Source organism: Oppia nitens, unplaced genomic scaffold, assembly GCF_028296485.1.
Source record: "Oppia nitens isolate AA-2021 unplaced genomic scaffold, nextdenovo-longstitch-racon4-pilon3 scaffold6_pilon_pilon_pilon, whole genome shotgun sequence".
Taxonomy (NCBI): Eukaryota; Metazoa; Arthropoda; class Arachnida; order Sarcoptiformes; family Oppiidae; genus Oppia; species Oppia nitens.
Genome location: NW_026533250.1, coordinates 1,774,878 through 1,789,318, shown reverse-complemented (window position 1 = coordinate 1,789,318; position 14,441 = coordinate 1,774,878). Strand labels below are relative to the sequence as shown.

General features: G+C 21.9%; 3 protein-coding genes across 3 annotated transcripts; 1 reads left to right on the top strand and 2 right to left on the bottom strand.

Annotated features, from left to right (window-relative positions):
* Positions 1–470: 470 nt before the first annotated feature.
* Positions 471–2,156, bottom strand: LOC128962424 (heterogeneous nuclear ribonucleoprotein U-like protein 1). Its single transcript, XM_054308798.1, has 2 exons — positions 2,151–2,156; positions 471–1,511 (listed from the first exon to the last, which is right to left on the bottom strand). Exons 1-2 carry the CDS (start codon positions 2,154–2,156, stop codon positions 471–473), a joined length of 1,047 nt encoding a protein of 348 aa, XP_054164773.1.
* Positions 2,157–4,458: 2,302 nt separating this feature from the next.
* LOC128962256 (palmitoyltransferase ZDHHC3-like) lies at positions 4,459–7,786 on the top strand. Its single transcript, XM_054308621.1, has 6 exons — positions 4,459–4,670; positions 4,738–4,913; positions 6,685–6,841; positions 7,055–7,119; positions 7,178–7,259; positions 7,386–7,786. The coding sequence occupies exons 1-6, from the start codon at positions 4,610–4,612 to the stop codon at positions 7,715–7,717; spliced, it is 873 nt and encodes a 290-aa protein (XP_054164596.1). The 5' UTR covers positions 4,459–4,609; the 3' UTR covers positions 7,718–7,786.
* A 413-nt stretch (positions 7,787–8,199) lies between these two features.
* On the bottom strand, positions 8,200–8,631 carry LOC128962563 (uncharacterized). Its single transcript, XM_054308946.1, has 2 exons — positions 8,578–8,631; positions 8,200–8,511 (listed from the first exon to the last, which is right to left on the bottom strand). Exons 1-2 carry the CDS (start codon positions 8,587–8,589, stop codon positions 8,200–8,202), a joined length of 324 nt encoding a protein of 107 aa, XP_054164921.1. The 5' UTR covers positions 8,590–8,631.
* Between the last annotated feature and the right edge of the window lie 5,810 nt (positions 8,632–14,441).

Sequence of the window (14,441 nt, the reverse complement as noted above, 5' to 3'; positions counted from 1 at the left end):
ATTATTATATATTGACAATTCTATATATATATCATATTTTAACAAATTAATAAAATTACTTTATTAACATTTAAATTCTGTTATAAATTCTTTGATCTAATAAATATCGAATTATTTTTTATAAAACAACTTTGAATAAAATTATACTGAATATTAATTGTAATTTAATTATTGGTGTATAAATGTAATAGAAATATGTTTTCATATTTGATTTATTTAAAAATTTATTATTAAAACAATTTAAATTAAATAAGTAAACTTTTATTAAATAAATATAAAAACAAGTTTAAATATTATTTATGTAACAATTTTTTACAGTTAATCTAATTTATGACAAACATGTTTAACAGTATTATTTAATCTCGTATTGATTAACAACTAAATTAATTTTATATAAATATAAAAAAATTATGAAACTAAAAATTGATGAATAAAAATCAAAAATGATAATTAGATATTTAATAATTTAATCAATAATTTTGTGACATATTTTCGTAACCCTGTTCTAAATGTTGTGGTGTTTGATAACTTTGAGGAGATAGACCTTCGTTAGACTGTACTGATGGAGTGGGATATGAATTATGTGTTGATGGAACGGGATCTGCATATGGCATGGGAGGCATATGGGGTGCGTTATAATCAGCGGGTATCGGTCCTCTAAAAGTGTTTTGTGCTTCGTTAGCATAATCACGAATTGGTGTCGGTGGGCCCATTGGTGTTCCCATAGTAGGTGCTGTTGGTTTTAAATGTCCTTTTCGGGCGGTTTTTTCATAAGTATGAGGCGGTGGAGGCGCTCCATAGCCAGGTGGAGGCGCTCCATAACCAGGTGGTGGCGCTCCATAACCAGGTGGTGGCGGACCATATGGCGATGATGGAGGGTTAGGATAGTTAGCAGGAGTGTTGGGTGGATTATAATTTGGTGGTGAATTTGGTGGTGAATATTGTGGTGGAGCCGAGTATTTACCTTTTACTGGGTTTCCATATGCATCAACTGGTTGAGGACCGCCAGTATATCCCTGATAACCGGGCAGTTCAGGAGGTGGTGGTGGTCCATAACTTCCATAATTAGAACTTCCGCCATAGCTTTCTCCATGTCCTCCATAACCTCCACTCTCTCCTTGTTCTACTTTAATTGTTTTATGAAAATTGACTTCAGGTTTACTGCCGTATTGATCATTACCATAACTACCACCACTTCCACCATAACCACCACTACTACCACCCCCTCCTCCTCCTCCATAACTACTATAACTTTCTGGTTCCCCAAAACTGATTTGAGGTGGCGGCGGAAGATTCACTTCTAGCGGCTTAGCGTATGGTTTCTTCAAGAAGTTTGCTTTAATGGTCACTTGAGGCATATTCATGCGCGGCATCTTCAGTACAATTGGTGGCACATGTATTCCAAAATTTAACTTAATATGTCTTTGCTTTTCGGGATATCCTCCATAGCCTCCGCCTCCATATTCATCGGCACTAACTATACAGATCCACAATATAATTAAGAGGAATTCCTGCAAAATATATATAATATATATAAAATGATAATTTTGTTATATATTTTGTTACATTATTTCAAAAAAAATATTTCTAATTATACACCGATTATCTAATAATTATATGCAGTGCTTAAGACAACATTTGTAATATAGTTGAGATATAGTTTAATGTTATTACTATAATAAGAAATTGTTCACCTATTTATACATTATATGTTCGTTGAACTCATAGAAAGTAATCTTTTTTCAAATTTATAACAAATGCTCTAAAAAACATAATTTTTAAGAAACTAGAAAATGCGATAAATTTATTACTTTTTTAGATTTAACAAAAATTGGTACATGGTAAATGTAGTTTAATATGGCTAATACTAGATTATTTATATTTATAAAGTATCAAAAATGATCAAAGATATCAACTATTATATATACTTTATACTTAGTTTCTATAATTATAAAAGATATATTTACTGTATATAAAAAATAAAAACATTTTATTAATATTTGTATATATTGACAAAACTAATTGTGTGCACACAATTAATATATGAAAACAAAATAACTTTATAAAATTATTTAAATATCTAATAAGATATATGTTTTTGAAGATTAATTATTAAGATTTAATATAAAATTATTTGTTGGTAGACTTACCCTCATATTGGTGAAGATGATGTATCCGAAGTGACTGACCATAAAATGTTTGACTCCTAACTTATATGCCAATGACTGGATGCTAGTGTTTATTGTATAGTGTATTTGAACTGCAAGTATTGGCCTAAATACAAATTTAAATAATATTGTCAGCCGGTTATTAACAGTTATGAAACCAGGCCGTAGAGATTGCGTTCACTTGAGAGCACCGGTACCTACAGTATGTTTTTTATACAGCAGAGAGACTCTACTCTAACTTCACTCACATCCCAATTATGCCTTTGGCTGTGACTAAAAAATAGTAACTTAATATTTATTATTCAATTTATTTGCTATAAATGTATTTATTTTTTTTATTTATATTATGTATATAAATATATATATAAGACATTCATCTTTCGCTTTCTAAATGTTATATTAAGTACATTATGTCATAATATTAAGAAATATATTATACTATATATTAGATTAAATTTATTTGAAAACGACATGTCAATGATATTATTGGAAACAATTGCTGAAATTATTTATTAATTTGTTTTTTAGTTTATTAATAAATATGTACTTTAAATTTTGCTATAGTTAAACACGATTTTTATAATAATTTTATAATATAATAGATATTAATTTTATGAATTTCCAGGAACTGTCTATTTTGTGAAAAATCAAATTTACCTTAAATTTTAAATTCAATACAAAAGATATATGTTATTATTAGATCTAAATGAATATTTAAAAATAAATTAGAAAATCCTTTAATTAAATTAAATAGATTAATAATTGCTTCCTTGTATAAGTGCTACTGATAATAAAAATTTGAAACTTATATATAAATTTATATATCACTACATTTATATTGTTAAATAAATAATTATACAATATTTAAACAAATATTATAAATTATACTCATAATGATGTTTACTTTTTATAATTCAATGAATTAAAATTTTTTAATGAATATTTAATTTAAAATAAATTGTTTGTTATATAACTTTTTAACAATTTTATGACTCGTTTAATTCATCAATATTTTTGTGTATCGGAAATAATTTTATTTTTGTTTAAATAGCAATCATCATTGTTTACATATTCATATCTATTGTATTAACATAACAATTATAATTTTAAATTTTCTTAAATAAAATATTGTTTAAATTCAAATGTTGATATTTAGACATTTGTAATCTATATTTATAATTAATAGACTATATAATTACTTAATAATATATTTATAAATATGAAATGATCTAACGGTTTCCTATATTATTAGTTAATAACTAATTTTATTTTAATGAGTGTATTGAATGAATGAATAAAGTAATTTAAATTTAAATGCATTTAAAACTATTTAAAAAACAAGTAAACTAAATAATAATTTTATATCGTGCTTAAGACTAATAAAAAAAATTCATTACAATTAAATTTATTATTATTATTAATTGAAATAAAATTATTATCAAAATACATATTATGATTGATAAACAATAAAATTAAAGCAATTCAACAGCAAAGTCATTAATATAATTTAAGTGTTAATATCTATTTACTAAATATGAAAACTATTACCAAATTAGAAATCTAATTAATATACGTTTATTTAGTTATTTATATCAAATTTCATATAAAACTAGTTTTAAAATCTTTAGTTAGCGCCACAATGTGTTTGGTATTATATGATAGATGTGTTGTCATAAATAAATTTATACTTAATTAATGATATACTGTACAATAATATAATCATTTTAATTAGAAATTAAAAAATAATAATGTAATCATTTGATTGAAATATATTTTTACTGATAATCGCGACATTTGATAGCTTAAACACCATTACATGTATTTATTAGTACAATTCAAACATATACATTCATTTAACATTATATAATTTATTGACTTAAAATATACAAGTAAATATTTTTTTTGTTTTAATTTTTTAATCAAATTAATTTTTATTTTAAATTTATATAAAATTATATTTTATCAAAAATTAGTTTTTTATATTTTAATATACATGTATTTTATATACAGTATTATATATTATCATTTGATTCAAATGATACAATAATGATTTAATTACGAGTCTATTTAATTATATAAAAATATATAACTAAAATAACTTTTGAATTTTAAAAATGTGTAAATAATAACAACCAATGAATTTAATGATTGTTTAATATATGAATTAATTTGAATGAATAAACTAAATATTATTATAAATATAAAACAATTTAAAACAATAATTGAAAATCATATCAAATGAAAGCTCCATCTTTTGGATTGCAATATAAGGCAAAAACATAACAACAAAACTATAACATTGTATAGCATTTACAGTACTTTACACATGAATTAGGGATACATTTAAAACACAACTATTGTTAAGTCAATTGTTATTAAATATAAAACAATTGAAATAATTAACTAAAATGTCTTAACATTTTAATTAAGACATCGAAGATATGAGAGATTTACACAATCGTTGTTTTGGTGGCAGATATTGGTTTGTCAAAGACGTGTGCGGTAAGTGACCAATCAATTGATGGACTTATGAAAGACAATAACAATATTATATATAATATGTCTTTAGGTGTGATCTGTGCGCTCTTCACGTACTCGTTGTTGTTATTTGCAGAGTATGTGGTCATACAAGTGATAATAATCCCCGAAACTAATGTCATCTATAAGACCATCAACTTTATTATCTTCCAGTTGTTAGCATTTCTGGCGCTCACATCTCATATTAGGACAATGTTAACGGATCCGGTATTTCACTCATTTTTACCATTTATTTCATAATAACATTATATATATATATATATATATATACCTAATGTTTAACCAATGATTTATTTATTATATGATATATTACATCACTTTATTTATAATACATTATAATCTTATATAATATATAATATCATATACTGTTATATTATATCAATAATATCGGTGATGAAAATTGTCGACAAAATCATATTTTATGAGTAAAATAATATAATTTAATTAAAACATTACTATTATGTATACATTTAATTAATTTAATAATTGTTGTATAATTTAATAGTTGAGTACCAATTAGTAGATAACTTTATAGTATATATTATTGTAGTATTTATGTTTGATGTGATACAACAATTGCCTAAACTGAGATTATAAAATCAATTTAAAAAATATAAATTTGTTAATTATTATTATTATTTGTGACAAAATACCCAAAATTATAAAATGTAATATTTTAATGATAAACAATCTTAGTAAACAAGTTTATAACATTGTGAAACATTAATAGTTTAATTTAATGGTAGTAAATATAGTAATAGTAAAATTTTATTAATAGTTTGTAGTTTGTTTTTGATTGAATTAAATATTTTTATTATAATATTTATACATGTACAGTATATATATGTATATATAATATCAGGATTAAGTAAGGGGGGTAGGGGGTAAGGCCAAAATACCCCCCTAAGATCGAGATTTTGGGATTTTACCACACTTTTTGACCAAATGGGAAAAATTGTCGCTTAAAAACGAGAAATGACCCCCATCCTAAAATTTCGGCGCCGAAATTTTTAAAAAATTTTAATTAAAACTATTTTAGTATGTGTTTTTATATTTTTAAAATTTATATGAATCTAATTAATGATTAAAAATAAGTAAAAAAGGTTAAAATAACGTTAAAACAAAAAATATTAAACTAAAAAATTAAAAATTACCTATTTGTTGAAAAGATTAATCATATTACAATTTAAATATAAGTTTAAGATAGTTTAAGAAGTTAATAAAACAATAAATACTTATATTATAAGATTTTTATTAATAATTTTTTATATAAATGTGAAATAGTTTTTGCGATATTTAATAAAAACATTTTTCCCATTATATATTATTTATATTATTATTTATAACTAAATTTATATAATGGTAAAAATGTTCTTCTTTAATATCTCAAAAACTAAACATCATAATTAAAAATTGTAAATAAATTAATTATTGTCTATAAAATAACAAATAATAATTGACTAATTTCATAACAAAATACCTTGGCACTTTTATTTTAGTCCATGTCAAAATATTGAAGTTTTCACATTTATATATTTTTTATTCGATTTCATTAATTTTTTTTTAAAAATGCTTAAACACGTATCAAATGATTTTGTTTTTAGTATATAATGCATTTTGCAGAATCTCAAAATCCCTTATAGTTTTTGAGATATCGAACATCCCTGTCCCCGCATCCCGGAGCCGTAATATACAAAATGTGCTAATGCTATAACATCCGTTCCATGATTCCATTGTACCAAAAAAATTGTATTATTTTAAATTTATTACTTTTAAAGTTATAGCCAAAAATACTTTATCTGCAAATTAATCTCATGATTCAAATAACACAATAATTATTATAATCAATGTTTACTTTTTTATATCTTATTAAAACTACTGTTATGTATATACAGTTAGAAAATGTCATATCTTTTTACAAACCCTTTATTTTTGTTGAATAATTTTTTATTATTAAAAAATAATTAACAATTATTAGGGGTCTGTTCCAAGAGGAACGGCTACTAAAGAAGCTATTGAACAGTTGGGGTTAAGTGAAGGACAAGTATTATATAAATGTCAAAAGTGTTGTTCAATTAAACCCGAGAGAGCACATCATTGCAGTGTTTGTCAGCGATGTATACGAAAAATGGACCGTAAGTTAACTTTTTAAAAAAATTCATTTTTACTTATTTTGACTAAAATTATTGTACATAATATTTAAATTAAATACAACTATTTTTTATGTTTAATATCTAAAAACAAATAAGTCTGCTTAAAATAATTTATATATTTAATATATTTAGTTTAATATTTATATCAATTGTTAAATATATTTAACAATATAAAATTAAATTTATACATTATAGATCATTGTCCATGGGTTAACAATTGTGTCGGTGAAAATAACCAAAAGTTTTTTGTTTTATTTACTGTAAGTAAAAAAAAATAGTTTATATTTTAAAAATTTTGATTATATTTTATTTAAATAGTTATATATAGCCATCATATCATGTCATGCATTAATTATGGCGGTCACACATTTTTACAAATGTATTGATAATGATTGGAAAAGTATGGATTTAATTAGTACCCTAATTAACAATTATAGTATTAACTTATTTTTATGATTTGTTTTTATTAGTTATTTTGTTATTTTATTCACATTCTAATAATTATTTAAATTTATTTTTTATATAGATTGTGGCACAACTTATACGGATCCCATAAATGGTACAACCAGTACGGGTCCAGCGCCGTGGACTATAATACTATTGGTTTGTTTGGTGTTTGAGGCCTTACTGTTTGCTATATTCACATTAATAATGTTCGGCGTTCAAGTACAGGCCATATGGCACGACCAGACAGGTATTGAACAGCTCAAGAAAGAGACTAACAAATGGCATCGACAACACTCGTGGAAAAGTTTTACCACAGTTTTTGGCAAAGGTTTTAGTGTTTACTGGTTCTCTCCCTTTACAAGAGTATCAGTTGGTGGCAGAGTTGAACCTAACTTTACTTATGCAGTATAACATTGTTTAGCATTTAGTCAAAAATCATTTTACATTATTTTTAAAATTACAATTAAGTGTTAATTCTAGCCATCGATTATTATATTTTGATTTGATTTATATTTATAAATTATTATTTAATTCTATAAATAGTTATAAATATAATATTTATTATATACAATACTATTATTACGGTAACAAATATACTGTATATTAATTAATAACACTTCTCTCAAAAATTTAATATATTATAACTATCTTAAGTTTACTCATAAATCATTCATTGTTAAATTTTTAAAATATAGTGTATTTATTATATTTTAATTAAGTTATTAAACAATTTATATAAATTCTTAAAATAAAGTAAGAATATTTTGATAATCAAATTATTTTTATTGTAAACCAATAATTTACATTTACTTAGTTATTGAAAAGCAATATATTTAACATTTGATCTTAATTTATAAACATTTCAATACATTTAAACATATTTCAATTCCAAGTTATTTAAGGAGAAGTCGGCTACTATATGCCAAAGGATAGGGAGCAGCGTAACTGTAGGCGCCGTAAGTTGACAAAGGAGCAGCATATGATGCGACCAATGGAGCACCATATGGAGTGGCCAAATGAGCGCTCAACGGTGCGGAAACATACGGAGCTGAGGCCACGACAGTGGGTGCAGTGTTATAAACACGACCAGTCAATGAGCTCGAGTATTGACCAGTAGTCAGATCGTAATAATTTCCAGCCCAGTCCTTAACACCACTAATGGCTGAAACTGAAGCCACGAAAGCAAAAGCGAAAGCGATAACAAACTATTTAAGAAAAATTAGATTTTTATTATAAGTTTTTTAAGTATTTAAAAGTTTGATAAAACTCACGAATTTGTTCATTTTGGTAATGGTTTGTATGTTTTGATTTGTTTTCAAACAAAACTTTTTAAAATTTTAAATTTTGAGTCGACTTTTTATATCAAATTAATTGAATACATTGGAGGCCACAAAATCCGCGCCCAACACAACAACTCTTGTAATGAAAAGTTATATCCACCCAAATGACGATTTTTAAAAAACCATTGGTAATACCTTTCCCTTTCCTGATCTCTCTCTCTCTCTCTCTCCTCTCTTTCTCTCTCACTCACTCACTCACTCACTCACTCACTCACTCACTCACTCACTCACTCACTCACTCACTCACTCACTCACTCACTCACTCACTCACTCACTCACTCATTCATTCACACTTATAATGATAACTGTATTAAAAATCAATATTATAGATTTAAATACACAGTTAAATGTAATGTCTATCAACTCCTCCTCAGTGACCTTTGATTTTACCGAAGGACATACTCCTCATCACTGAAGACAATAAATACTATTAACGCAATAAAACAAGAAATTCCATCAAATCTTTATTTATATTATCAAAAGTCCGGTAAAAGTCTGACGTTTGTCTTAATAGACAAAAAATAAAAACAAATTATATTATTATTATTGGATATAAATTTAACTATTGATTTTATAATACTGTAAATTATTATTATAATGCATTTCCTTAAACAGTTTGTTTAATGGTAAACATAATACATAACTCATCACTTTATTATTAAATTATAAAAAAAAGATTTTCTTTCTATAAAATTATTATTTTAAAGAAAACCAAATAATGATTTTTAGCTTTTCAATAGTGATTTGTATCTCAAGGTTAAGTAAATTAAATAATTTGTTGTCAAAGTTTACCAATTAAAGCAAAACTCATCTAAACTTTTTTTTAAATCACACTTTTTTACACACCTTAAGTATGGTTTGACCCAATTTTATATATTTAACATTAGGATCGGTCAGAAAAGTGAAGGTTATAAATAATATATGGATTAATATAGAAATTTTTGATATATAGATTTAGACAATACAATGAAATGTGTTAAAATTAAGGTTAAATAATGCATTATTTACTATACTATAGTATTAACTAAAAGCTTTTAGTATAGCATTATTATAAAATTTATAGTTTAATCAAAACATTTCATTTTCAATGATCGCATAAATTTAAAACACTGTTTAAATGTTTTATAAACTTCAATACAAATAAATAACAAATTAATTTTAAAAACTTGTAATTAAATAATGAGTAAATAGTAATTATTTTTGTTGTATATTTACATTTTAAAATGTATTTTTTTTATATGAATTTGTTAGTTAATAAATTATATCATAAAATTATTTTTATCTGCATTATTAGAGTACAATACTGTACAATAAAATATGCTGTAATATTGACTTTACAATAGTTTGCAGTTTATCATAATAAATTAAACTTATCTTTAATAGTGCAAAAGATCTAAATATAATATTTAAAACTATACATTATAATTTGTTGTCTATTTAAAAATAGTATTTTATTAAAAGCAATATCAACTTGAGTTGTTATAATTGTGTTTATCATTACTAGAATGTTTAGCACAAACATGAATATAAATTTTTAAAAATAATTTTGGTTTATAAATTTTTATATATTTTTTAATTAATATTATCGAATTATTAAAACATAATTAATAATTTAATATAATCTTTTTTTAAATGTTATTTTATCTATTTGTTTGTACAAATTTGTATGGTAAAAAACCATTTGTATCTCTTTTCTAATATCAAATGTAATGTAAAATTTATATATTAATACTGTATATAAGCAATAAAAAAACTTTAGTAATTTTTAATATTAATAGATTATAATTTTATTCAAAAACTATTACAAAAACTATGCTAACAAACCATTTCAAAACAATAATAAAAAATAAAAATGAAATGACAGCTATTTTATATTATTTTGTTATTAAATTTGCTACAAATTGAATAAATTAATTTAAAATCATTTCATAATATCACTAAAACTATGTTTGTGAGTGAGTGTGTGTTTCTTTATAAAGTAAAATAAATAATTGATTAAAAACGCCTTTAATTTCATTGATCTAAAGTTTATAGTTTTGCTATTGTTAATTTTGAATATATAACCATTAACAATTTTTTAATTAAATTTATATTATAAATATATAAATATATTTTGTTTAAATAGAGCATTATTTATAAAAATTTAAATAATAATATAATAGATCTATTTTCTAATGAAAGTGTTGTTTATACTAAACTTTTTATAATCTTATATAAACATGAAAATATTTATTATAATAGAAATTTATTGATTGTATAACGTTTGAAGATAATTGTATAATAATTATTGCTATAACACTTAATGAATTACTAAAATCTATTTTAATTATTTCAACAAATATAATATAAATGATTCATTTAACACATATGTAAAATGTTTGTCGAAATCCTTTACTTAAATTTTTTTTATTTTATAAATTTTGAAAAAATAGTGATTAAAAATGTAAGAAATTGTCAATGAATTTGATTGATTGATATCTTTGTTCGAGACCTACATTACAATAATAAAAATAGTGAATATTTTATTTACAAAATGTTTTTATATATTAGGCAAATAAAGCAAAAATGATGAAACTAATTATATGCAATAATAATGCTATACTACTGTATTAATAAAAAAATATATACTGTATATACTGTATAATTACCTGTATATATTAATAATAACAGTTACTTTTAATTAACAGTATATTTACTAATAATATGTTTATGGTGCACCTAACTATATAACATACAATTATTGCATAATTTATTTATTGTATAATATTATATATTGCATATAAATTTTATAAAATTAATAAATGTCAATTTTATATATAAATAAAAAAATAAAATAATGAAATTATTTGATAAAATATATAAATATATATATTCCGTATATATTATTATTAAAATAAATTGTAAATAACAGTAAATATTATTTATAATCTTAAAGTTAAATTATAAATACAAATAATATTAGATTTTTAGCTTTAGTCTTATTTTTAAATATTATTGATATGAAAAGATAGGTTAACAGCATTTTATATTAAAACAATATTAATAAGTTTTGTATATATAATATTCAAATTACAAATAAATAAATAGTGAATTATTATATTTTTTGTTTACATTTATGTAATAAGTTTTGAATAACATTTATGAAACAAATAGGAAAGTCGTATTTTTCTAACAATTCCTAATATGGTTATATAAAATTAATTTAATAAACATTTGTATACACAATACAAAATATCAAACTAAACCAGTGTTTGATATGTATGACTGATATGTATTAATAATAATTAACGGATACATTAAAAGCATTAGTTTTTGTCTTAAATTAAACAAAATTAAGAAATTAAATCTAAATAATCTCAATATTCTAACAAAAATTTGATTCTTATAAACAGGTTTTCTCTAGGGGTAGGAGTAAGTCATCTTACCCCTTAAGATCGAAATTTTTTGGGTCTTACCCCCCCTCCCCCCTCCCCCCGGCCTAAAGCCTAAAAGTTGGTGAACCCACCTATCAATTATCAATTTAATATTAAACAAAAAAAATAAATGCTATGTTTTAATATAAATAAAATTTATACAAAATAAATAAATTAAAAAACTATTTCAATACTGAAATAAATAATTAAATACATCACTATTACATTATTTACAATAAGTTTATTTATTAATTAAAGATAAATATGCTTTAATAATAATATAAAACAAGATATTATTAAATAAATATTACATATGTAGAGCTCAGGCATTTAAACAAGGGAGGAAAGTTCCCTAATAAATTTCCTCCAATTATACAGAAAAATAATGAAAATATATTTTATTTTTTAGCCGGTTATAAAAAATATATTTTATATTTCAATATAAGTTTAAAACTCAGATTTTTAGCATAAATTTTATTATGTTTATTTAAAATTGTTTATACTACTCAATAAGCAATTTAATATAAGTATTTTTTTAATTTTATAATAAAATGTGAAGTTAGGGTTCAATATGAAATACTAAATAAAGATATATTCACGAATTGATTATTTAGGATTAACTAACAATTATTTTAGACAATTTTATTAGTTTTATTACTTATTTTACTATTTTATTTTTAAGACATAATAATAAATGCAGTACAATATCATTATTTTTTAACAATAATAATAATAATAATCTTTATTCATGTACTTGTTATGAAAATTACATTTTTTGTCATAAATATTAATATATAATAATATATATAATGATATATATAAAGATGATACATTAAATAATATATTTATATAAAAACAAATTAAAAATAATTTTCTAAATGATTAATAAAATGATTATAATTTAATTCTTCTCTTACATATATATTACATATATGTATATATTTTGATAAATTATTAAATGTTTTTATACAATAATAAAAAATATTTTTATCTGCTTTATTAATACGATTTACATTAATATAACATTAAACTCCATGTCTTATACTGTTGTAAAACTCTATTAATCCAATTTTTAGGTATATTTATAAATTAATTTTTTACTTTAAAAAAAAGTTTTAAAATAGTTATATTTCTTCGCTTTCCTAATGAATTGATATTTAAAATGTTTAGTCTTTCATAATAATTTTAATTAAATTTTTACAGTAAAATGCATATATATTTTGTAACTTATTTGGATTTTTTCAAATTTTTCAATTTATGGAGTGTTATAAATAAGACATAGATTACAATATTTTAAAATAGATAATATATAAGTTCTATATAATTTCAAAAATGTTAAACCGTCTACATATTTACAAATATTTTTTAACATTGCAAACTTTTTAATTGTTTTTTTACAAATTTACAAACATTGTAATTTTTTGAACTAAATATTTATTATATTTTTAATTAATTATTTAATTAAAAAGTAAACACCAGTAATTATAATAGTTGTTTTAGCTTGTTTATATTTTTATGCAAAACTTCATTTTTTCTAAACTTTTCCAAAAATAAATATTATTAGTTTGAGAATATATTTTGAGAGTATTAAGGAATTGTTGGGAATATTTTCCTTTTTTAAGAGAATTTATGAATAATTTATTAGGAATTTACTTAAATTTGGTAAAAAAGATATAATAAAATTTTTTACCCACTCTTTACTACCAAAGTTGTTGGAGATTCTTTCCATTTTACCCCCTCCTATACCCCCTGAGATCGAAAACCATTAGCAACTCTGCTTATAAACTAAAATATAAAATCACATAAAAATAATTATATATCTAATAAAATATTTAAAATCATGAAAACAATAGTATTAATCATATAATATACAGATATTTAAGACACGAATTATTATAATTATGTACTCTTTATACTTATATTATTAAATTATTGATGACATCGATAACTTATTTTCTATCATTTTTTATCATTATATGATATACAATGTTTAAAATAGTTTCATAAATTTTGAATAATTTATAAAAATAATTAAGCTAATTATCTAACACATCATTATATACTATAATTAATATTACAAAATATTTATTATTAACTAAAACAAAAAGCTATAAATCCTTGAATTATGCAAAGGTTCACAAACTTATTCAAGGATTATCATAATTGTGTCCTTCATTTTAAATAATTTTTATATTAATTGCATAAATCTATTTGTATAATATAATCAATTTAATCAAATATATTTAACAATTAAAAATTTAACAAAACTACTTTGTTTAGCAAAAATGTATAACATAAGCTAAGTTATAAACTTTAGATATATTTTTATTTTTATTTAGAAAACAATTTTTTTTATAAAGATTGTGACCTTATTTTAGAAAT